The following is a 21895-nucleotide window of genomic DNA, read 5'->3' as shown; positions in this document are numbered from 1 at the left end:
TCTTTTGCTTTTTCCCCCTTCCTCTGCTCTTTCCTTGCCCTCTTGCTCTCCCTCTGCCCAAACCATGGCTGTGAACCTCCCTTGCTACCTCAGAGATGCCAAGCAGCTTTCTCACAAGCCTGTCCATCACATCCATTGCATGTTTGCACAGCCCAGACACCCAAAAACCCCAATGGAACAGCTCACCCAGGTCAATCAAGGCTGTCTTCACAAGATGGAGTACTTTGATGCTCTCACTGCTGCTCAAGATGTTGTCCTCAAGGAAGCAGTCAAGCTCCACAGCATGTTCAGCAGCCACAGTGTTGAGGATTTCTACGAGGCCATCATGCAGCAATTGAGGATCAAGGGTTTGAAGAAGCGGCTCACCACTGGAATGCTCACCTCAGCAAGGAGCTATGGTCCTTCAATGATCATAAGTTTGCATGCTCAGCTTGCCATTCCATGCTGATGTGTGTCTGCCATTTTTCTTTTTTTTTTCTTCTGACAGGTGCTGCCTCTGACAGCAAACACAAGACAGCCTCTCAGTTTGCTAAGGAACTCAGGGCCACTTGGAATGGGTTGTCACTGGAGGATGTCACAAACGTGCCTAGCAGGGGAATCTTGCAAACCCAGCCCAATGGGGCTTAGGGTTTTGTTACATGATATCTTTTAAGAAGAATCACCTTCAACAGTACCAGTGCCAATAGATCCCAACCGGAGGACGAGGACAAAATTAGAGGGAATGTGCTACAGAAATCTACACTACACTCCGAAGCTTTGGAGGCATGGGAGAATAACTCTGCAGGGTCAGGGTTGACCAAGGAGGTCTGGAGGACCTGGAGGAGAAGCTGGAAGAAGAGAAAGGTAAGTATGAAGGAATGTAAGTATCATAGAGACTGTAAGTAACGTAACTACAGAATACTAATATGTAAGGGAAAATACTCAAAGCTACAGAGTGAGCTACGAGATCTTGGAGACTGTGGGAAAGTAGGTTGTAGGGAGCGTAGCAAAGCAGAAGGAGAATGTAGAAGTCCAGAGATGAATGGAGATAACTGGAGGTCAGGAGGAATAACATAAAGGTCAACAGGAATGATCTGAACATTCAGGAGAGGTGTCAAGGTGACAAGGCACTGAGGTGCAAGTCCCGAGTACAAGTCCTAGTGCGTGCTAAGCATATTGGAGTGGAGTGAAGTCACGGAAGATGACTGGAGGAGGGCAGGAGGATATGGAAGAGGACCAGAAGTAACTGGAGGTGGAACCAAGTGTCCCGGAGATGACATGGAGCTGGCATGGAGTTTAGGACTAAGAAGTCTGGAGCATAGATGACACATAGAAGTGCAAGATAATAGAGACAAGGATTAGGGAGGCATAATTGAGCCAGAGGAATGGACTAGAGGTGTAATCATAGTCAATATTCAGACTGGAGAACTATGCTAAGTACAGGAAGGCTTATATACCATTAGTAAAGTATGAAGTCATCAAGGAAGGGTAAAGGGTAAGTACTGTAGGTACAAAGTAGGTTGGAGGGTGTCTGGAGTATGACAAAAGTGGCTGAAGGAATGACATCACTAACAACAAGGATACCATGAGGTAGTGACAAAGGTTTAGGGCAAGGGGATATGATATGAAGACATGAGGATAATGGGAGGCCTAAGAAGTGATGTCAGACCTATGTGACATATATGCTCTAGTGGACAAGAGTGAAGGGTTGCAAGAGTGAAGGGTTGCATGGAGATGGCCTGGAGATAGCTACAGTGTAGCTCCGACGTTCCAGAGGTGTAGGGAGATAACCTTGGAGGTGCGTAGAGGACAGGAGCGTAACCTAGTGTGATGGAAAGGATGATGGGATCCTATAGTGATGATGCTCCAATGCTCTGAAGCATGGGAAAGTATCTTCAGAGCTCCATAGGAGTATGGAGTGCATTGCAGGAGGACTGTAGGATACAGGAAGTGGATCGGAGGTGTCTGGAGATCACTGGAGAACTCAGGAGGCTATGGAACGAGGATGAGAGAGTAGTGGTGTTGTGGGAGTGCAGCCTGAGTGTACCAGGATAGGAGTAGGAACTAGGGAGAGTGCATGGTGCATGACAGAGGAGTGCATTAAATCTACATGCAAGGCCTGCACTGAGCTTGAGGACATCCAGGTGAACAAGTCTACCGTGAAGCACAACATCCCTCTTGCTGCATGGTGCAATGCTACTGCAACTCTCAAGCAAGTCTCCAGGACTGTGCATGCAGCATTTCTTCTTCATATTTGTTGTTTCTTACCATCACTCCACCATTTAGCTTGATGACTTATCTTCTTGTGCCGGTGTCAAGGTACTATTGGTTGCTGTTTGGGCCAATGTTCAGCGCAGCATGCGACCCTTTGTTTATGTTACTGATAACACTTTTGGCGACTACTTCCACACTGTCACCAAGTCAACGGTGGAGAAATTTGCAATGCAAATGTAGGCGTGCTCGCTCTTGGGCTTGTTGGGTGAGTTACTATCATGTCACTTTTGTTCCTAGTTAATCATTGTTGTAGGTCTCGTCAAAAACTCCAAGGCTGCCTTCCTCGCTATTAGGCGCAACATTGCTTCCATTATCAATACAAAGCTCTGTACATATTTTTTGCTTGGCATTCCACAGTAAACCCATGCTGAGAATTTCTTAGGTGATGTCACCGGGGTTCACTATCCAAAAACCCTGTACACTCACTTTGATGCCGCTGTCACGGATATGTGTGATATTGTTGAGAACTGGCCATTACCCCCCAGAGTCCATCAGGTATTGGCTCTATAACTGAGCTTCGTGTTTTCCTCTCCACATGGCAGACTGGTGCTGCCAGGTTCCACAAGTTGTCCAAGGAGGAGTGGGAGGAGTGGGAGAAGAAGTGATTTGATCATGCTATAGAGCAGATGGGTAAGCTTTGTGTATCCTAATTGTTATTCTTCACATCTGAGCATTGCAACAAAGCCTCTCCCAACCAACATGTTCAAAACCATCACAGCATCCAAGGAAGTGGTGTTTACAGTTTCTGTGCTGCCTGCTTCTCAGCCATGTAATTCTACTCCTGTTAACTATGTACCACAGCTGGTTGTCATCCCTGTCCAGACCTTTCAATTCATTAACAATGTGGCTGGCCCAGATGGTCACCAGTGGATAGATGATTGCCATTGTGGCACACAAAAAAGTAAAAGTACCACAGTCTAGAATATTCTCATAACTATATAATTTCATCACTATCTAGGCACTAGCTATAGACTACACTATATAATAGATAATTAGCTATCAGACAGTATATGTCATGACTCAGGGCTTTTCAACAGCCCTACAAGGTGGAGTGTGAATGAGTACATGTAGTAGAGCTGTAGGCCTATATGAGACTCAAGGGATTATAATGAAGTGTGCATGAGATATGGAGATGACAAATTTGAACAATAAAAAAACGGAGGCGGCGACAAGGACTGATTGCAAGGGTAAGACAGCAGCCAATTGGCTTGTGCGGAGTATGGCACGTCAAATGGCCAATTGGTGGGGAAGAGTAAGCAAGTGATGGATAGAGCAAACACGTGGAAAGAGGGAGGTAAACACAGAGGGTGGGTGGCAAACACGGAGGGAGGGTGGTAAATGCAGAGGGAGGGTGGTAAATGCAGAGGGAGGGCGGGAAGTGTGGAGGGAGGGCGGGAAGTGTGGAGGGAGGGTGGGGAGCATAACATATTTGTAATATAGAGGGACACAGGTAGTGGGCAATGGCATAAGGACATGTTCAACGAAAGCAGAGATGGGATATAGTGGACAACACTAAGGAAAATAATGGAAAAGTCAGTTCAGAGCACCAACAGCCACAAATTGCATCAGAGTACTTACAGCAACTAGGAAGGAACGGGGACCTAATCCTTGCCAAGGGGTAGGTGTATGCCTTGGCAATGGGAGCAACAGAACAAGGTGTGCTGAATGGGGGCACAGGGATGAGAGGCTGACAACAGTGGGGAAGTGCCTGCGTTAGACCAATACCTTCATGACAAAGTGGACCAGGTTGGAGGTAAGGGTGTTGTGCCACAGCAGGTCAGAAGGAGTGGTGGAAAGGCTGGCTTATGCACTGAAAGTGAGGTGAGCAGAGCTAAATACACGGGTACTGAGCTATGGCAAACATACTTGCAAGCTGGCTCATAGTGGGCCAGATGGCTGGGAGGGGGATGTGGACAACAGCAAGCAACAAGGGAGGACAATGAGGGAGGACAACAAGGGAGGACAATGAGGGAGGACAACAAGGGAGGACAACAAGGGAGGGCAACAAGGGAGGGAGAGGAGAAGATAGTGGTTCAAGAGAAGATGGAAAGACCTGGAGATGACGTAGAAGGGAGCCAAGCGAGGACAAAACCAGAGGGTGGGAATAAAGTATAAGCAAAGGCAGGAGAGGCAGAAGGCAGAGGGCAGCTTGTAATGACAAAAGACTTTGACATCATTAGAAGGCAGAGGTTGGAATTGGGGATAGCCGATGTAGGTGCTGCAATGCCGTGAATTGGGGAGGGATTGGTCACATCAACCCATCGTGCCTGACAATAGCTACACTTTCTTGAAAAGGATGACTCACCAAAGTGGGAAAGAACTGACAGGATACCTGAGGGGAGTGAGATGGACAGAAATAATGCTAATTAGCCTGCAGTCGGATTTTTAATTACTGGCTAAGTAGCTACGGTGTTTGTGAGGTCCAGGTGCAGTCTCAGCTGACTTGTTGTCAGCCTCAGTGCTATTCATAGATACATCAGGATCAGGGTCTGTGATTTCTAATTCTGTTAAGACTTCAGTCTCACGCTCTATGGCTATGTAGGAAGATTCTGCTGGAGCTTCTGTTGGATTTTTGACCAAATGAGCCTCTTCTGTGCTTCTTTTTTTTCTCTTATGGAAATCTCCTTCAGCAGCCTTTGCCTTGATATCCTTATCCAGCTTCTTTCTATCTTTATTCATGAGTTTCCTGCTAGTATACCATTTGGATAACCACTTTTGATGTAACAGTTATGCACAATGTGACTACAATACCCACAATGGTAGTATTCAATTTTGTTTTTGACAGTGCAGTCTGCATATGAATGGTTACTCATCTTGCAGATGTGACAACTGTGTGACTGAGGGATTCTATTCCCATCATTCCCGCAATGTGCCTTCTTGGAGGAAGTATAAAGGGCATCTTCCCCATACAACTGCTTCTGAGTCCTTTTGGTTTCTGTGCAGCAAGTACCCTCAGCCCAAATAAGAGCTACAAGCTCATCAGTCATCCTATTGAGTTTTCCATTGACTGCTTCTACTCTGTGGTAACCCTGGGACCAGGTCTTCCAGGAGTTTGGGGGCAATATGAGTATAATGTTTTGGAACTCAGTGTTGGATATGGTGCAACCAGTAGTTTCCACAGCAACAGTGATGCACCGGCAAAGATCTTCTAATTTGAATATGTGGCAGCCAATGTTGTTGTTGTCTCCAGCCCACATAGTGTACAGGTATAAATAGAGTTTGGTAACATGTTGTCCTGATTTGATCTTGAATGTATCAGTGAGTTTCCACATTTCTGCGGAAGTGAAGATCTTTGATGAGTTCTGTGGGTCTTGCTTTTTCACATGAGAAGACAAGTTGTCACTGACCAAATTGGTAAGAATATACAAGACGAGCCTCACTGCGCTCTGGCTTTTACTGTTTGATGTTAGAATAATTATAATCAATTGTTTTGATGAACTCGAGGTTAACCCTAGTGAATTTTGCTCACCCTCTGATATATTATGGTGAAAGAGATGCAAAAGAGGTTTGGGCCTGGCTACGTAAAATACATACCAACACAACTAAGTAGATCTGTTACATTCCAAGTGCTATCCATGATATCTGTCTTGAATTTGTCAATGCGGAAATGCAAACATAAATTCAAACTGCCAGTGTGTGAATAATTGGCTCACATCTTGCACAATGTTTGGCTGGCTATCCTTCAAAAACAAATTGGGGTATGAAAACACCATAGATAGCACCCAATAATGATGGGTGATTGGTGCAATAATGGTGCAACACCAAAGTAAATTATAAGATAGGTGCCGGTGCATGTAGTCCATATGTGTGATTGTTGATTGATCTGACAGCTGTACAGTGTACATGATCAGACACAAACAGCATCAAACAGAACATTCAATCCCTTCTATCAGAATACTATCCAGCATTGAACAGGTGGGTTTGTCAGAGTCTGGACTCATTGAGACAGAAATGTTGTGCTTGAAAAACAAAGGCAAAACCCCACATACACACAAAACTCAGTCAAATTGGATATGTTGATTATCTATGAACATATGTGCATGCTACTACTGTAACAGAGTGCTAGAGTGCAGATGTACCTGAAATCCCAGGGACAAACCATTGACGCAACTGTCTGTGCAGGCAATGTGGGAAGAAATAGATGTGTTAGTTTGGTAAGTGTAGATATAGGATTTGACACACGCAGTAGCCCAATTGTCTGCCCATGCCCTACGAAGTTGCCACACAAGACAAATTTGCGCATAGCAGACTGAAGTGTTGAACTTTCAAGCTTGTAAATGAGAGCATTGAACTTGGCTTCTACTGCTTCAGTGTTGAATAATAGCAGGGTGCAGTGCGTGAAGGGAAGGGACAATAAGAATGCTATGTCTCATGTGCGGGGAACAAGGGAACAAGGGAGCGGTTTGAGGGGAGCAGAAACTAAATAGATACTCACACAGGCTGGATAACCTACCAGGCCTTTTGTAGCCGCCGCTGGAGACAGCATCACCTGGGCTTGGGATACAAACATGGAGCTGGTGGGCTCTCAAGTGCTGGCACAGGAGTGCACTTGCGGACTGAGCTTCCAGGATAATTGAGAACAGATAACCTGAGCTGCAGTAGTGGATGCAGGCGGTGCAAGCAGTTCCACTGGGTGTTGGGGGTGCAAATGTAGACTCGGGCCTATTGAGCCGTTGAGTATGACCAGGCGGGCTAGCAGGTCGTCAACCTACACCTGGAGGGCAGTAGCTGTATGGGTTGTGACCTCCCGCGTGTGCGCAGGCAATGGGGTGGCCGTTGCCTGCTGTCATACCCGTACGAGAGCCACTGTGCACCGGAAGTGTCCAATAGACAGAGCCTGGCTGGGCAAGGGTGAGTTGACATTCACTGTTAAAGCTGACATAAATGAGGGTAGACAATTGAGAGCTTGAGCCACATACCACCTGTGCAAGGATCCACAACAACAAAAAAGGAGGGGCATGCACAGGAGGGAAGGAAATAGCGGCAACGGTAGCGCTAGCCTGAGGCATTGTCCTCTAAACTCAAAGTTGTTTAACCCTTCTGCCAAGCTTTGTGGGTCTGTTCCTGGAGATGCTGCATACTTGGCAAAACACAGATTTGCTTGAGCTGATATTGAATAAGGTAAGGTGAGAATAAGATGACATCAGTCTTGGTGTCATGTGCATTGTCATGTGCTCCCCACAGTGTAATGACTGTGACTACTCCTGTAGTAGTGAATTTAGTAGTTGGAAGGAACTACACCTGAAACAAAGCACAAACCATGCCCATAAAGTTATTATGAGTAATCCAAGTACAGAGGGGGCTTATAGCCCCTACAGACTAGTATTATAAATAATAGTCAGACTTGAGCAAGGAATACTCAGCTTGCACTACTCTCATTCACTGTGTGACTCCCTTAACCTAAGTGGTTATGAGCCTCACACATTTCTAAACCCTCATCCTTGTATATGCCAACAAACTTGCATCTTGGGTACAACAACCCACTCTCATGCCTCACCTCCCTATATCCATCTTGCACAGTATCCCTGAACATGGCCAACCCCAATCTGGACAGCAACCCTATCCTGCTAGCTACTCCCAACTTTGCTGGCACAGCCACTGTCAATGTGCCACACCAAGAAACTGTCATCATTCCCAAAGATAACTCCACACACACAATTATGATTAACACAGCAAACCAGCCAACATGACTGGTAACAACAAACTCTGCAAACTTTCCAAAGGGACCAACTAATTTCCAGGGGGACCAACTGGCTTCCCTTCAAAGACCATGCCAAGGATTATTTCAAACTCTTTGGGTGTACATATTGTCAACGGCAAGTGGCTGATCACAGAAACAATAACCCCAGAAGAACAGGAGTTTAAAAAAATGATAGGATAACAAGATTACTCATATCTTCAATATTTCTGCCCGCTTTTGTTTGGCCTTTTGTCTGTTTCCTTAATGAGATCCTTTTCAGATCAGATTTGCTCTCGATCCAGACATCTTCATCCTTTTTGGGGTATGCTGTTGATAAAATAATCTCTAAGGTACACTACTTCCCCTCAGGGTCAGAGTCCTGTGATAGAAATGGGAAGAATGTGAGTAGTAGAGTAAACAACACACAATTGTGGCAGTCCATGCTCACAAGTGCTGATGTGTCAGATGAACATGTGTACTGCTCAACTTATCACTCAGCAAATATGCCAAGTACATGAGCAATCCTCGCACTGGTAGATGTTTGTTAGCTTCAGGATTAGTTCATGTTGGCACACTTCTTCATCAGACATCCCCTAGCAGCATATATATGGTGAAATGTGAATATATACATTGACCTGGTCACTCACCTTTCACTTTTTGGCTGCTGGCTCCAGCTGCTTGGGCTCCTCTTCTTCCTCTCCCTGTGTGTCCTTGCCTGCTATAAGCTACAAGGAGTTAGTGCACTGGTGACTTAAATGACTAATGGGGTGTACCCCTGTCTCCTTGATCACCATGCTGACATCTGCCTTCTCATGCTTAGCCATGTTCACTATCAACTCAGCAAAGTTGGCCTTGGAGTTGAGTTAAATATCTTGGAACTGTGTACATGGGATGGTGTAGACCATAATCTAGAGGAGTTTTGAATAGCACACCCTCTCTGTTGAATTCAGCTTCTATGTTATTGTAAAAGAAGTGGCCAAGAGCAAAGCCAATGAAACTGAAAAAAATGTTCTCTTTGTGAATGTAGATAATGTTCTTGCTTGTTTTGGCCTTTGCATGGTGTGAATGAGATGGTGAACTGGACTCCTTGGCCATTATTGAATGCACTCAGTTCTTTGTCTTAAGGAGTTGCTAGTGAACTCAAGTATGCAATTTGGGGACATGTGGTTAGAAATATATTGTATTTGTCAAGTCCACTTGGGTTGTGGTGGAGCAGTATATTAGCAAACATGAATACATTACTATGATGAAGGAGTTAAGGGCTACTTGGTGTGTTTGACTTGCACATCACAGGCAGCACTGCATCGGATGTTGAAAGCTACTTGATGCAATATGCACTCAGACTTTTTTTATTTTAGGAAAGTCTCATTACTATTGCAAATCACTGAAAACCAGGGTATGTTGTTTACTTTTATTGTGTGCACTTATTTGACTCCTGTCTCATGTTTCTGCAGGTTATAACTAAGGGGTTTTCTGCTTACTTTAATAGTACAATTTGTTTTGAGGAACAGAATAGGCAGAATGTGAGCCTTGTCATTCAGAAGGTTAGTGCAGATGCAAAGTATTGCAAGCATTTGTATTGAATTGTAGCAGATTTTACACAATATACCATTCCTTCAAGGCTGGAATTCATAATGACATGTATTTGCTTTGCCACCTGAGCAAGTACTGTAGGGAGACACAGCCCAATGCTCCCAGCCTCATGGGTCCTTAGTACCAATGCAGCTCCATTTCTACATGTGCCACCTGGTGACTATTGTTCTCATGGTAGCACTGATGATGGCTATTACCCTGGCAACTATGGATATGTTGGCAATAGTAGCAACCTGTTGGAGCTATTCCTTAAAAAGAGGTGTATGTATAATCTCAGCGGGTATCTTGATGAGTTGTGCACATTTAGTATCATAGAATATAGACATTTACAGTTGCTTGGCATAATGGGTCATTATGGTACCATAGTTTTTTTTTGAATATGAAAGCTCCATGAATGGTCTTATTATGACTGAAATCCAACAATTTATCCTAGTTTATGCAATAGATAAAACCTTTATCTCATTTCCATAGGTATTTCTAGTTCATTTTCCATACTTAGTACATTGATTATAATATTATATCTGGTTTGGCCTGTTGACATTGTGCTCTTTTTACCAACTAGCTCATTCTCAATTAAAATACACACAACTACTTGCATATCCATACAAACATAAAGTCATCTGATTGCAGTTGGTACTGAAGCCAAAAGGAGGAGGATAAAGGAGGATTAAAGCAGGGGTTGTAAGAATGTTAGGCATAAAGCTTCAAGAAGGTCACACAAGGTAGACATGGTTGTTTTCAGGCAGTTGCACAGCCAATATAAGGTACTGCTAATTTGAAGGGATAATAGGGCTAATGTCAGGTTGAAAGCCACTCTACAAAGCAAAGAGATTTACATGGTCTTGTTCTGAATTTTTGCCTCAACATTATTAATACTGTTTGAAAACTCCATCTCCATACTGTGTTATGGCTGCAGATGCAACTAGACAAGAATAATCATGTGCTATGGTACATGGTTGTCAAGAAAAGGGTCCTCTGAGCATACAAGTCTGCAAACTGGCCTCAAGAGGATTGTAGCAGGCAGCAAGCAGAGTCTGAGTTGTGTAGAGCAAAGAACACTAGGTGTATTCCTTATAAGAGTAGAATAGGGATTGCAGGCAGACTCCTAGTATTATATATACTACTGGAGGATGCTGGTACATATTGGGAGAACAATGGCAAGCTATGGATTAAGAGATGAATATTGTAAAGGAGGTTGTTTGGTGATGGTTTGTATATAGTACAAATATGGAGAACAATGAGGGGCATCTGAGGGTGGAAAACAATGGTGGTTCATTGGAAAATCTCTGGTAAACAGTTCAAACAATGTATAGCAGATGTAAACAGGAAAATATAATGGAATGTTCCAAAAAGGAGAACAATGGAGAGTATTTAGAAATGAGAGACTATAACAAGATGTTCTAAGGAAGGGAACAATGGAGGTGGTATGGCTGTAATGTGGCTGTGTAGCAAGAATGGGTAGAGCCAAAACAGGGGTGAAGCAATGTATTACATGACAGGGTGGAAATAGGGGAATATCTATGAAAAAGAAATGGAAAAAATGGGGTAATACAGCAAACTGTAACACACTGATGGTCTTGTCAGTGAAAGTCTTGTGCAGCACTACAGAAATGGAGGGTGAGATGAAAGACAGGCTCTTTCTGAATATTGTAGTCTGGAAAAGTGCTGCTGTCCTCTAGATGCTTGTTTACAAAGAGTATGCATTGGTGATCAAGAGAGATAGATTAGATGTGATCCAGTGTAGCAAACATTGCAGACTTGCCCTCTTCCAATGTTGCCCTGAGTCATCACACTGCAAAAACATATGTACCTATTTCTCAAGTATGCACAAGGTACATAGCATCTGATTTTGTTTAATCATGTGCCTTTGACATGGTACCGGAGTCAGGTACACAACCAGGTATACAAAATTATGTACTGCTAACTGAAACCACAAAATTATTATCACTCACCAGCACTGATTATAGACACATAAATTTCCTAGCTAAAATCATTGTATTAACCTATGAATTTTAATGCCCATCAACACTAGTAGAGTTCCCCTCCAAAACTATTACTACACCCCATATGTTGCACTATCTGCAAGCCTTATGACACATGGCTTGCTAATTATTATCCAACAAAACTTCTCCTCATCCCGAACCCTGCCAACTAATCCAGCAATAGTTGTGAACATCACAACTTCTGGAGACTTGAACTGGTGATAGGCAGGCCAGTATACTGAAGACCCTTCTAATTTAACTAGAGAAATTAGTGCAAGGATCAGTTTTTACCCTTGGGGCCCATCCTCCTTCTGCTGAGATTGCTTGAAAGAAAAGTTGTCAGGTAAGTCAAAAACAAGGTAAAACTGAACTTGGTCATAAAATACAGCCTCTTGCATTTCCTCAGTCTGATTTGTGCAATGGGAAAAGTGGCCAACATGTAGCACATACTATGCCATAATAGATTAGGAAGTTAAATGAAATTAAGAAAGGAAAGCCCATTTTCACAAAGCTTGCATCATGACGTGATTCACACATCTTCTTGTAGGCCAAGACACTGAATTGTATCTCCACCATCAAAAAACTTGACTTTGCCATAGTGGCCATAGTGCACCAAAGACAATGGAACAAAAACATAAGGGCATTCACTTGTTGTCTGTCAGCATAGTTTGTTACCAAAAAAAAGCTGCAATTTGCTTTCTGATAGACTTGTGAGGCTCAAAAGAGCACTCTCATGGCGACACTAGTGCAATGCTGGGATCTGAAAGAACATTAGATAATTACTCATGGAACAAAGATCTGAACCTCACAGTCAGCAAAGCAATCACTGGACACTACAACTTCATGATCTGGACTAAGATTCAGCTCATCAGCTAGGCCATACATCAATTTAATCTGATTGAGTTGCACTATATCACAAAGATGGTGAGCTATGCTGGTGAAAAACTACTTGCAACTCTGGATGAATTAGACTATAACACCACGGAAGTGCTCTGTTGGAAAGTTCCAATAGCGCCAGAGGGTCCAGTTCTGTGTAGATTATCAGGAACATGAAGAAGGGAATGAATGGGCAGTGTGCAGGCTGAAGCATGAGTCATGTTGTGGCAGACATAAAGTCTGCAGATACTATAAGCAATTATATTATTGGGAAACAGTAGTTACTCACCTTTCATAATCTTTGATCCAATTAGCACATCTTTTTCTAAGCCCCTCAATATTGTCACGGTACAAGACATAGCTGAGGCATAAGTTGAAAATGTTGACAAATTTGAGGAAGTACTTGTAGTAGGGAGATGTAAGTTGGCCATGGAGCAAGGGCAGTGTGAGGAAAGTAAGAAAAGTGAACCAGTTCTCCATCTTGAATTGCCACTGCTCACTTGCAGCATCTGGTACACGTGACCCAAAGGCAGATGGAATAGTGTCACCAGAAGTTTTGCAGGCCTGTTTAATTTTGCCACATTCTTCCATAGAGACAAAGTAAGCCTCGCTTTCACCACCAAGGTCTTTGAACACCCCAGTCCAGTGAGCCACAACTGTAGTCATAATGTTGGATATGAAATACATAAAGTCAAAGGGAAAATTTTGGAAACAGAGACACTGGAAATAGTTGCCAGAAGAGGAACATCATTGATACCAGATTCCCAAGCAAGTTTACCAGATCTGGCAGGTGTAGGTGCAGAGATGACATCCTGAGCTTGTTGCATAAATTCAGAATGGGAGTGCAGAGGAAGATTACTGGAATCATATGAGTCTCTGTTACTGTGGAAGAGTGGAGTGTAGAGCGGAGATGAACAATTAGGAACTGCAATCCCATGAATATGACACATGCGGCAGGGTGAAAAGCCATTGACACCCTTCATCTACACAAATTTGGAAATTGCCTGCATGTTGCCAAAGATATAGAGAAGAAAAGCATGTAGGAGGAAGCAGAATAAAGGCTCTTGGTGAAAGGTGGGAACACCACACATCAAGGTCTTGAGTTTGGTGAAGAAGGGAAGCATGATTTAAAATCCCAAGGCTCTTTAGGACCTAGTGTGACACCAAGGCAAAGAATGTGCATAAGATGGAAGCAGAGTTCAGGGGAGAGATTAAGGTTAAAAACAAGCAATGGCCAGCAAATCTTCTTTCAGCTTTTGAATGGACCTACACCATCAGTTGACTAGCCTGGTCAAAGAAGCAATGACCAAGCTGCTATGCACCCACCTGCACATGCTGGCTCAGGAGGCCACAGTAGTGCTCTCCATTAAAAACATCAGCAACTCCAGAAGTGCAAGTGTTGTAACTGCACTGATAGTGCATCTTCTGAATTGGCTCAGGATTAAGAAAAAGGCTGAATAGCCAAAGAATGAGGAGGATATACTGGAAGCTATAGTGAGGCTGACCTTGATTGCTGTAATGACCCTCAGAGCATCAGGGACACTGTTCAAGTTGTTGGTACAGTTGACATGCTGAAAATGCATAGCCACATAATGCATAATCATCATTATGCATAGGATTTTGGCTGGTCCCAAGCTATTGCCAGCCAATTATGCAGTATACTGCATAATCAGTTATACATAGCCCTGCCAGCAAAATTATGCATTATGGGATTGATCATAGCCAATCATAGCCACACTGTAGCAGTACAACAGCATAATTCTTGTGATCCTGGCATTGCCAAGCACTGCTCAGCATTGCCCATTTGGGCTCAAAAATGTGTATTTAAGCTGCTTCTTAACCAAAGAAGCAGTCATCATCAATTCCTTGCATGACTAGCTACAAGCATGGGCCTGAGTTGCCTGAGAATCAGGCTCAACCTTCCAAATGTGTCAAGACAATGGACAATTCCTCCAATTCTTGCCCAAAGTGGAACAACCTGACAACTGAACAATGACTCTATGTCTTCAAATACCGGGATTCTTACAGATATTTAATGAGTCAAACAGCCATTGCTAATCATTTTTGGTCACTCAAAACAGGGGCACTCAAGTTTGATCAGGGAACATTTTCCTGTGCTCATGCAACTCCAACTGGCCTTTTAATGAAGAAGGACCAGGTTGTCAAAGCTCCCGCGGTGGAGCATGCACTGTATGAGTGGGTGCAACAGATAGAGACTAAAAATGAAACAGTTTCTGGCCCCATGCTCTGCAAGAAATGGAAAAGTCTACACCATCAACCTGTCTGATGCCATGATATTCACCAAGGAAGCTTTGAATGCAATCACTTCAGAAACAATTGCACATTGCTGAAGGCACACCCAAATCTGGCCATAAGTTTGCTTATTCATGTAGTTGAATGTACACTTACCTTCCAGGCTTTTGCACCTATCGTTCCCACACTAATTCAGTCCATCAACTGTCCACTCCCACGGCGTCTGGACAGTTAATATAGTTCCTTTACACTTTAAAACACCAACCAATGGTCTCAACCAGCAGCCTGGGTGAAATACTCCTTGACTTAGTCAAAAATGGCTTCCCCAGCCCCTTTCCCCTGCCATATGAAGTGAGTCATAGACCACATCAGCACTTTCCTGCATTGCAATACCGGCAAAGCCCGCTCCCTCGTTCTGGTCTGCTCCCATGCATTCTCCCACTCTCCCACTCTCCCAATCCGTGCCACCACTTCCCAATACCCTCCTGTTGCCATTCTCCACAACAATGATGGTGTCTCACCCATTATTCCACTTAATTAGATTGCATTTTCACAAACATTACTTAAAATAAGGCTTGCAATACAATACATTCTAGTTATAGGTGAGGTTTCCTACTTTCTATGCGTGCTTTACTTTCTAGGCTGAGGGTGGGCACACGCGGAGGATATTATTGCTCAATTAGGACAGATCACTGCCACCCCACATGGAGCCCCATGTGGAATTCCACACGGAACTCTGTGTGAATTCAGCGCAGACACTTTGGCACGGTGCTGCAGACACGTTACCGCTTAGTCCATCTTTATGTCCACTCCCAAACTCTTACGTCCGCCCTCACTCCTTCCTCCTCCCTCCCTCCTCCCTTACTCTACCCCTTTTCCTTCCTCTTGCTCAATGCCGCCACCGCCATCCCCAATGCTCTCAACGCCCACATTCCTTGTATTACACATACCTACTTTTTTTAATATTAATCTCTACATCTACAATAGAATATGTTCTAAGAAAAGCCACCACTGTGCCTGGTATTAAATTGAAATAAAGAACCTGAGGCCTTTCCTTCAGCCTGAAGAGGCTGCCAAGACTTGGTCAAGAACTTCCAGAATCTTGGATACAGCAGAACTGTTTCTATTAGCTTGCTTAGGTATTGGAGCCAAAATAACTTTCCCCCACTGGTGTTAATGTCAGGTATGGATGCTAAAACCTTCTAGAACCCTTTTTGATGAATTTCCTATTGGCTCACTTGGCTATCTGGCCTGAAATTAGGCACAGCAAGTACAACAACTCCAAAAACCTTTGTCGTTGTTGTTGAAGACAATGTTGAGGGTCATTCTATCATAGTGCTTCAGAATCCATGCCATTTGTACAGTACAGAGTGAGAGTTCAGTGATATACATGAACTTGTAGACTAACAATTAGGCATCTGCCTCTGGGGGGACCATCTCTGACTGCTTCTTTGCATGTGGCTTTCTCAGCTTCGTAGGCTTGTCGCTGGCATTGGCCTTCGAGCGCTTCGCTTTGGGGGCGTGCACAGACTTGGTGTCCTTGTGTTGCTTGCGGGCAGGTGCAGGCATGCTGCCAAAGGCTGAGATCTCAGAGGTGGCATTGTCGGGCTTGGCAACTGTATCTGGGGGCTGGGTCCCCAACCGAGAAGTTGCGTCTGCTGGCACATTGACGGCTTGGTTGGATGGTAAAAACAGTGCAGCAGGAGCCAGCGCTGGAGACAATGAACACATCAAAGCAGAGGATGCCCATAGATGCAGGAAAAGATGTTTGCTACAACATCAGGTATGAGTACCTTGGGTGGAGTCAGTACTGAGGACTGGGTGTCATCTGGTGTGGATGATGTGGGCTCGGGGAGGGAGGATGGGTCCACAGCAACCTCAGAGGTGCTGGAGGGGTTGGGATAAGAGGTAGAGGGCTTAGGTTCCGGGGACAAGGGCGGCTTGAAGTTGGGAGTAAGAGCCTCACCTCCCTCTACATGCGCGCATTGTTCCTCGACTTCCTCGGGGGTGATCTTCACAAACCAACACCTCTTGTCCGTGATGGTGTCAGCTAGCTTTTCCAAGGCAATGAGCCTGCCCTTCAAGTAGCTCGGGTTGACCCATAGCTCATTCTCCCAGCCAATGAGTTTGACATTGTACCGGCAGACAATGTTGGCTTCGTGGCGCATATATTCCATTGTAGCTTAATGGTTGTTGGTGGCATCAACTAGATAGAACTGTTAGTGACAGCAGAAGGTGTGAATAACAACACAACAACTTACCCAGTGCCTCATTTAAACCCATCCAAATTTCCATCTACACCATTACCTTCCTGTTGTCATGCTTGCATTTTTCATCTTGACAAAAATAAGTAAAAAGTGTTTTGTGTTTCGGATAGAGGGTTAAGGATTTACAATTGGACCAGATCTTGGCAATCATGTTGCCTTTCATCCTGCTGGCAAACTCGTTGAGGTTGGACCAAAAGTTCACCCGGAAGTACTGCTTCACTGCCCTGGTAGCTGTGTAGACCTTGGGTGCCATGGGGAATTTGAGAGAACTGCGTGTAAGTACCACGAGGGCATGGACCTTGTGGCAGGCAGTGAGGGCATCCAGCTACATAGGAAGTGAGCAAAGAGACAATAAGAAGAAAGATTGATACATACTTCGCAAGCAACAGACAAAAAGCTCAATGAGATCTCTGCCAACTGTGCCTGAGGAGTGAGGATGGGTGCCCTCTTGATGGCCTGGACCTTGGCCTTGTCAAAAAGGACAGAGCACTCATCTTTGGTGAGCTGGGTGTATGTGGTGTTCCCTCCTGCCAGGTCTGTTAAGTTTGCGCAGTTGTGGAAGGTCTTGCCTGTAACCTCAGCATGTTAGTTAGATAGCGGTGACCGAGAAGTGTCAAACTTACCATGGTTGTCTAATAGAGCGCAAAAGAAAAATAATGCCAACCACAGAATTGTTTTCTGGTTGCAGCGGCATTGCATCGTGGCTTCCTGGTAAAGCTGTCCTCGAAATTAGGCACACATCTTCTTGTACTTGATGGCAAGAGCAACAATCTGCTTGTCAATGTAGTCCACAAGGTTGTTGATGTCGTTGTCTTCAGCATTCTTCTTCAAGCACTGTTGAGCACGGCAAACTTGTTTGGCTTCAGAAGACAACACCGGACATGGGCCACGAGTACACCCCCATATGCGGTGTATGTGACTTCGGAACAATTTAGGCATGGCTGAGCTGGACGCACAGGACAGGGCTCAACACCAACCACGATAGATTACTTAAGTGCATGAAGCCTCAAGACCGATACATGTGGTGTAAAAACCATGGTACACATACAGTAGCGACAGTGAATAGCTAAAATTTATTCATCAGCTGAGGAGGAGTTCAGATTATCCAGATTATCCAGATCATTTAGATCAACAATGAGTCAAGTATCATAAAACATTGCCTTAACCACCCTACCCACTGAGTCAGACAGCATATTTGGAAAAACCTTTTGGAGAACTGACTGCCATTTAGATGGCATATAGTCCTTCAACAAGTCGGTGCAGACATTGTGCATGCTGTCCAGTAGCAATAGTTCATCCAGGGTTGCTTCTGCGTAAAGACCGAAGGGCAGTATGACAGAGTGTTGATTGGTGGTGAACTGGCAAGCCTGTGCACTGGAGTTTGGCTCACTAGACTTGGGGGGTGACAACAAAACCGAGGGAGCCAACAAAGATGGAGCTAGTATAAAATGTACACGTAGATTACTACCCTGAGACTGGGGATTGACATCACCAAAGCACGGCCCGGACTTCAGCTTGCCAACAAGTTTATCTGTGCAATCTTGGAAAACAGGGGACTCACAGGCCTCAGTGCCAGAACGAGATTTTGCATGTCCTCCTGCTGAAGGTGGAAGCTGAATGACGTGAATGAGGGAAATGAGGCTGCAGGTAGAACTGAGAAGATGAAGAGGGCCCGGTGAAGCTGCAAGCGTACCAGTAGGTGTCACTGGTGCCATCAATATCAAGAAGAAAGGTGACTGGAGGAGGTTTCTTGGTGCCGTAGGAGACAATGTTAGCTAGTTGTCCATGAGGATGACCTTGGAACATGAACTGGGTGCTGGGCCTACTAGTAGGTTTGGAGATGATGGGAAGGGAAGAGAAGTTGATAGTACTTGATTCATTGCTGAAGCCCCCATACGGCCAACACTGCTGCGTGCACAGGTTGCGAAAGTCTTCAGCGTTGACACAAGCAACCTTCTTGATGAATGTTTGTGCAATCTTGGCAATGGTAATATGGGTCTCGGGGTGCAGTGCGAGAAAGCAAGGGTTGAGGTAGGAGGATGCTTGCAAGTGCTTGGGCTCAATACCCTTCTTCTGATTGACTGTGCCAGGGTGATGCAAGAAGAGGGAGACACTGCCTGTGAGTCAGTCTGATGCAGTGATCTACAAAGTGTTACGGTCAAAGGAGAGTGAGAGTTAGAGAGGATGTACAAGATCATGAATGAGGTGTTGAATACTCTCCACATGGTCTGTCCTCACATCAAAATAGGCTCTCCGTTCCTCCTGAGTGGTTCTGGTGGGTCTTGACAATCCAAGACTGTAATGAACAAGAGTAAGCGGGTGGAATGCAGGGTTGTCTTTGAGGTGATGTCCGTCATTGTGTAGATCAAAACACATAAGGGCAAGGAGGGTAGTATCCCAGCATATGCTGATGATGTCAATCTGCATAAAGGGAGAGGGCTGGATAATTACATATTTCATGGCTTGAAGACCGTCAACAGTCGGGTCAAGGTGGAATGGTGTATTGTGCCAAGGTGTCACAGATGATGAGGGTTGGGATGGTGTGTAACACTGCAGACGTGGCTCAACTGCAGATGATCTTGACTTGTCAAACCCAGTTGCGGCTGCACAACATGAACGCACATGTGTCTACCTCATGTAGCTCACACATGTGCAGTCACTGTTCTAAGTAACACAGACATATCCACTTGCTAACAACTGCAGGACTTTACACACATATTTATGCAATCATGTACATATGCTACAAACTATTTATGTTGAAGGGAAATGTGTTGTTCGAGCAGGGCAAGATATATGCTCAAATAGTTCTAAGTCAATGGTACTAGTGTGTCCATCCAAACTCTTCGGATGAGAGCAGTTTCAATTGATTTGATATCGTGCACGCATTTTTGTCAAAGGCAGTTCATGATGTCCATTCAAATATAATATATGTGTAGCTAATTGTTCAAACACATGCTATTGAAAAATTCCCCAATGTCCACTTCAATCTCTTGCTGCGCCTCGCCTTCCTCGTCATTGACAGCCTCAGTCCTGAAGTTGTGGCTATCGACCTCTTCATCCTGGCAATCCAATGTACCTGAGGCTTTGCGACCAACTCAAGTTCCCACATGGCAGTGTACTTGAGCAAAGTGCAACAGGTAATCATATTCCTGACTTTCAAACTGTGATGATTTCTGACGTACTTCCCCAGAGCCCCATTATTCCACCACCCCCTTGCCTCCCTCAGAAGATAAACTGGACAAGCACACGGCAGACCACGCAGGGCTTTTTCCTACCTCCTCCAATGATATCAGCCACTCCTGTATGCATCCTTATTTCAAAAATATGAAATGGAGCTGCACCTTATAAGTTAAATCAGGTTCACCCAGTGAGGGCCAATCCGGTTTGAGCAGCAATAAGCTCCCCCGCCACGACATGGATGGTACCAAGACACTTGTCCCCAAGGAGTTGGTGGAGGCAACATCCCTCCAGGGTATTCAGGCAGCTCCGCAGAGCATCGCCAAGAGCCAAAACACAGGAAATGTTCCCTTCTATCAATTTGGCTAATTTGCCTGTATCTAAACATCAGGCTGAGATATATACTTGGTGGCCGCTTTTCCCATTCCTATCTTGTAGTATAAGTGCTGCACCTGATGTAAACCCTGTAATTGAGGCAGCAATAGCTGCTTCCTTTGCTTGCCAATAACTTTCCTTCTGAATAACTTCATAATCCAATACCCACATCAATGTGCTGGGTAGAATAATAGGAGCAGACTAGCCCCAGATACTTTGCCAGGCTTTGTGCCCCAGCTTCCGGCATGTAGCGTTGGACGTAACCATCAAGTTGAGCCACCACAGCTGCCCTTGACAATTTCAGGACAAACCCGGGTTGTTCTGGGCTCCGAACAAGGCCAAATAGGACCAACAAAATTACAAACCTCGCATTGTTCCAACTTCTTGGTGTGGGGAAACCTCGACTTGAAGCATCACATTTTTCTTGCCCCTCTCACACGTCTCCGCAAAGGTGCCAACCACGTCCCATGACCACAGGCGACTACATACTACATTGAAAATGCGGAGATGCTGGACATGTAGGTATCATGCATCTGGCCTACCTGACGATGGTACATCGAATGTGATTGTGATGTTCATGTAACCACAATAACCCCAAAGTCAAAGGAAACCATGAAAAAATCAAGTGATGGCATTCATCCCCAGAAACCTTTTGAAGCCTAGGACGCCCACGTCGCATCTGCGCAGTCGAGCAACTGCTCCCCCACTCAGAACTCAATGCACGCTTGGAGGGGTGCCCAGCCACATTTGCTATTGAAAACAGTTGGCTCATTTCTTATCATTGGAGCCCAGATAAACAGTTTTACCGCCAAGAAATGCATCATGTCCTTGTTGTCCTGTCAGAGAAAGTCAAGAGTCAGCGCAATTGCAACCTGCAGCACCAGTTACCCAGCCAGGGAAGGTGAGAGCTCCTTGAGATGCCTGATACATAAGTTTTTTTGGATGGTAAAGGAGGGAAGCATACCCCAGGCACAGGATATGCAGGCCAGGCCTTCGAGGATGTCCGGTCAGTGGATGGGTCAAAACCCCGAGGATGTCAGGGCAGCGGTGACCAGCGGTTGACCGACCATGTCCTGGCGGCCGCCTCACTGTAGGGGTTGGGTGACTGGTAGGGGATGCTCCGGCCCATACCCCAGGTGTGTGTCAGGGCGGCCGCCTGCCTTGTGCATTTAGAATGTCAATCATAGTCCAGTGTTTTTAGCTATAATGCTCCGGTTATTGCAGCTACAGTGCTCCGGTTATTGGAGGTATAATGATCCGAGTATTGCAGGTACAAATACAATGCTCTGGCCATTGCAGGCATAATGCTCTGGTTATTTTAGCCACAATGCTCCAGGTATAATGCTCTGGCCATTGTGGCTACAACACTCCGGTTATTGAAGCCATCCTGCTCCGGTTATTGTAGCTACAATGCTCCGGTTATTTTAGCTACAATACTC

The 21895-nt window shown here is 44.9% G+C and overlaps 5 protein-coding genes across 5 annotated transcripts; 2 read left to right on the top strand and 3 right to left on the bottom strand.

Annotated features, from left to right (window-relative positions):
• Nucleotides 1-172: 172 nt before the first annotated feature.
• CONPUDRAFT_148389 (uncharacterized protein) lies at nucleotides 173-627 on the top strand (the record flags this gene model as incomplete). The annotated part of the gene is made up of 2 exons (XM_007764970.1): nucleotides 173-416; nucleotides 488-627. The coding sequence occupies 2 exons, from the start codon at nucleotides 173-175 to the stop codon at nucleotides 625-627; spliced, it is 384 nt and encodes a 127-aa protein (XP_007763160.1).
• Nucleotides 628-12479: 11852 nt separating this feature from the next.
• CONPUDRAFT_68844 (uncharacterized protein) lies at nucleotides 12480-13050 on the bottom strand (the record flags this gene model as incomplete). Its single annotated transcript, XM_007764479.1, has 2 exons — nucleotides 12480-12537; nucleotides 12674-13050. 2 exons carry the CDS (start codon nucleotides 13048-13050, stop codon nucleotides 12480-12482), a joined length of 435 nt encoding a protein of 144 aa, XP_007762669.1.
• A 648-nt stretch (nucleotides 13051-13698) lies between these two features.
• On the bottom strand, nucleotides 13699-13917 carry CONPUDRAFT_44048 (uncharacterized protein; the record flags this gene model as incomplete). Its single annotated transcript, XM_007764230.1, has 1 exon — nucleotides 13699-13917. A coding segment is annotated over one exon (219 nt), but the record flags the coding sequence as incomplete, so codon positions are not given.
• Nucleotides 13918-16047: 2130 nt separating this feature from the next.
• On the bottom strand, nucleotides 16048-19554 carry CONPUDRAFT_68843 (uncharacterized protein; the record flags this gene model as incomplete). Its single annotated transcript, XM_007764478.1, is given in 13 exon segments — nucleotides 16048-16349; nucleotides 16604-16819; nucleotides 17031-17229; nucleotides 17280-17473; nucleotides 17528-17536; nucleotides 17642-17738; nucleotides 17953-17970; nucleotides 18083-18435; nucleotides 18466-18545; nucleotides 18598-19021; nucleotides 19121-19325; nucleotides 19356-19507; nucleotides 19527-19554. The coding sequence occupies 13 exon segments, from the start codon at nucleotides 19552-19554 to the stop codon at nucleotides 16048-16050; spliced, it is 2277 nt and encodes a 758-aa protein (XP_007762668.1).
• A 420-nt stretch (nucleotides 19555-19974) lies between these two features.
• On the top strand, nucleotides 19975-20450 carry CONPUDRAFT_148386 (uncharacterized protein; the record flags this gene model as incomplete). The annotated part of the gene is made up of 3 exons (XM_007764969.1): nucleotides 19975-20041; nucleotides 20095-20205; nucleotides 20263-20450. 3 exons carry the CDS (start codon nucleotides 19975-19977, stop codon nucleotides 20448-20450), a joined length of 366 nt encoding a protein of 121 aa, XP_007763159.1.
• Nucleotides 20451-21895: the final 1445 nt, after the last annotated feature.

This window comes from Coniophora puteana, assembly GCF_000271625.1.
Source record: "Coniophora puteana RWD-64-598 SS2 unplaced genomic scaffold CONPUscaffold_1, whole genome shotgun sequence".
In the NCBI taxonomy this organism is placed as follows: Eukaryota; Fungi; Basidiomycota; class Agaricomycetes; order Boletales; family Coniophoraceae; genus Coniophora; species Coniophora puteana.
Note: the sequence above shows the minus strand (reverse complement) of the source record. Positions and strands in the feature narration are given on the sequence as shown.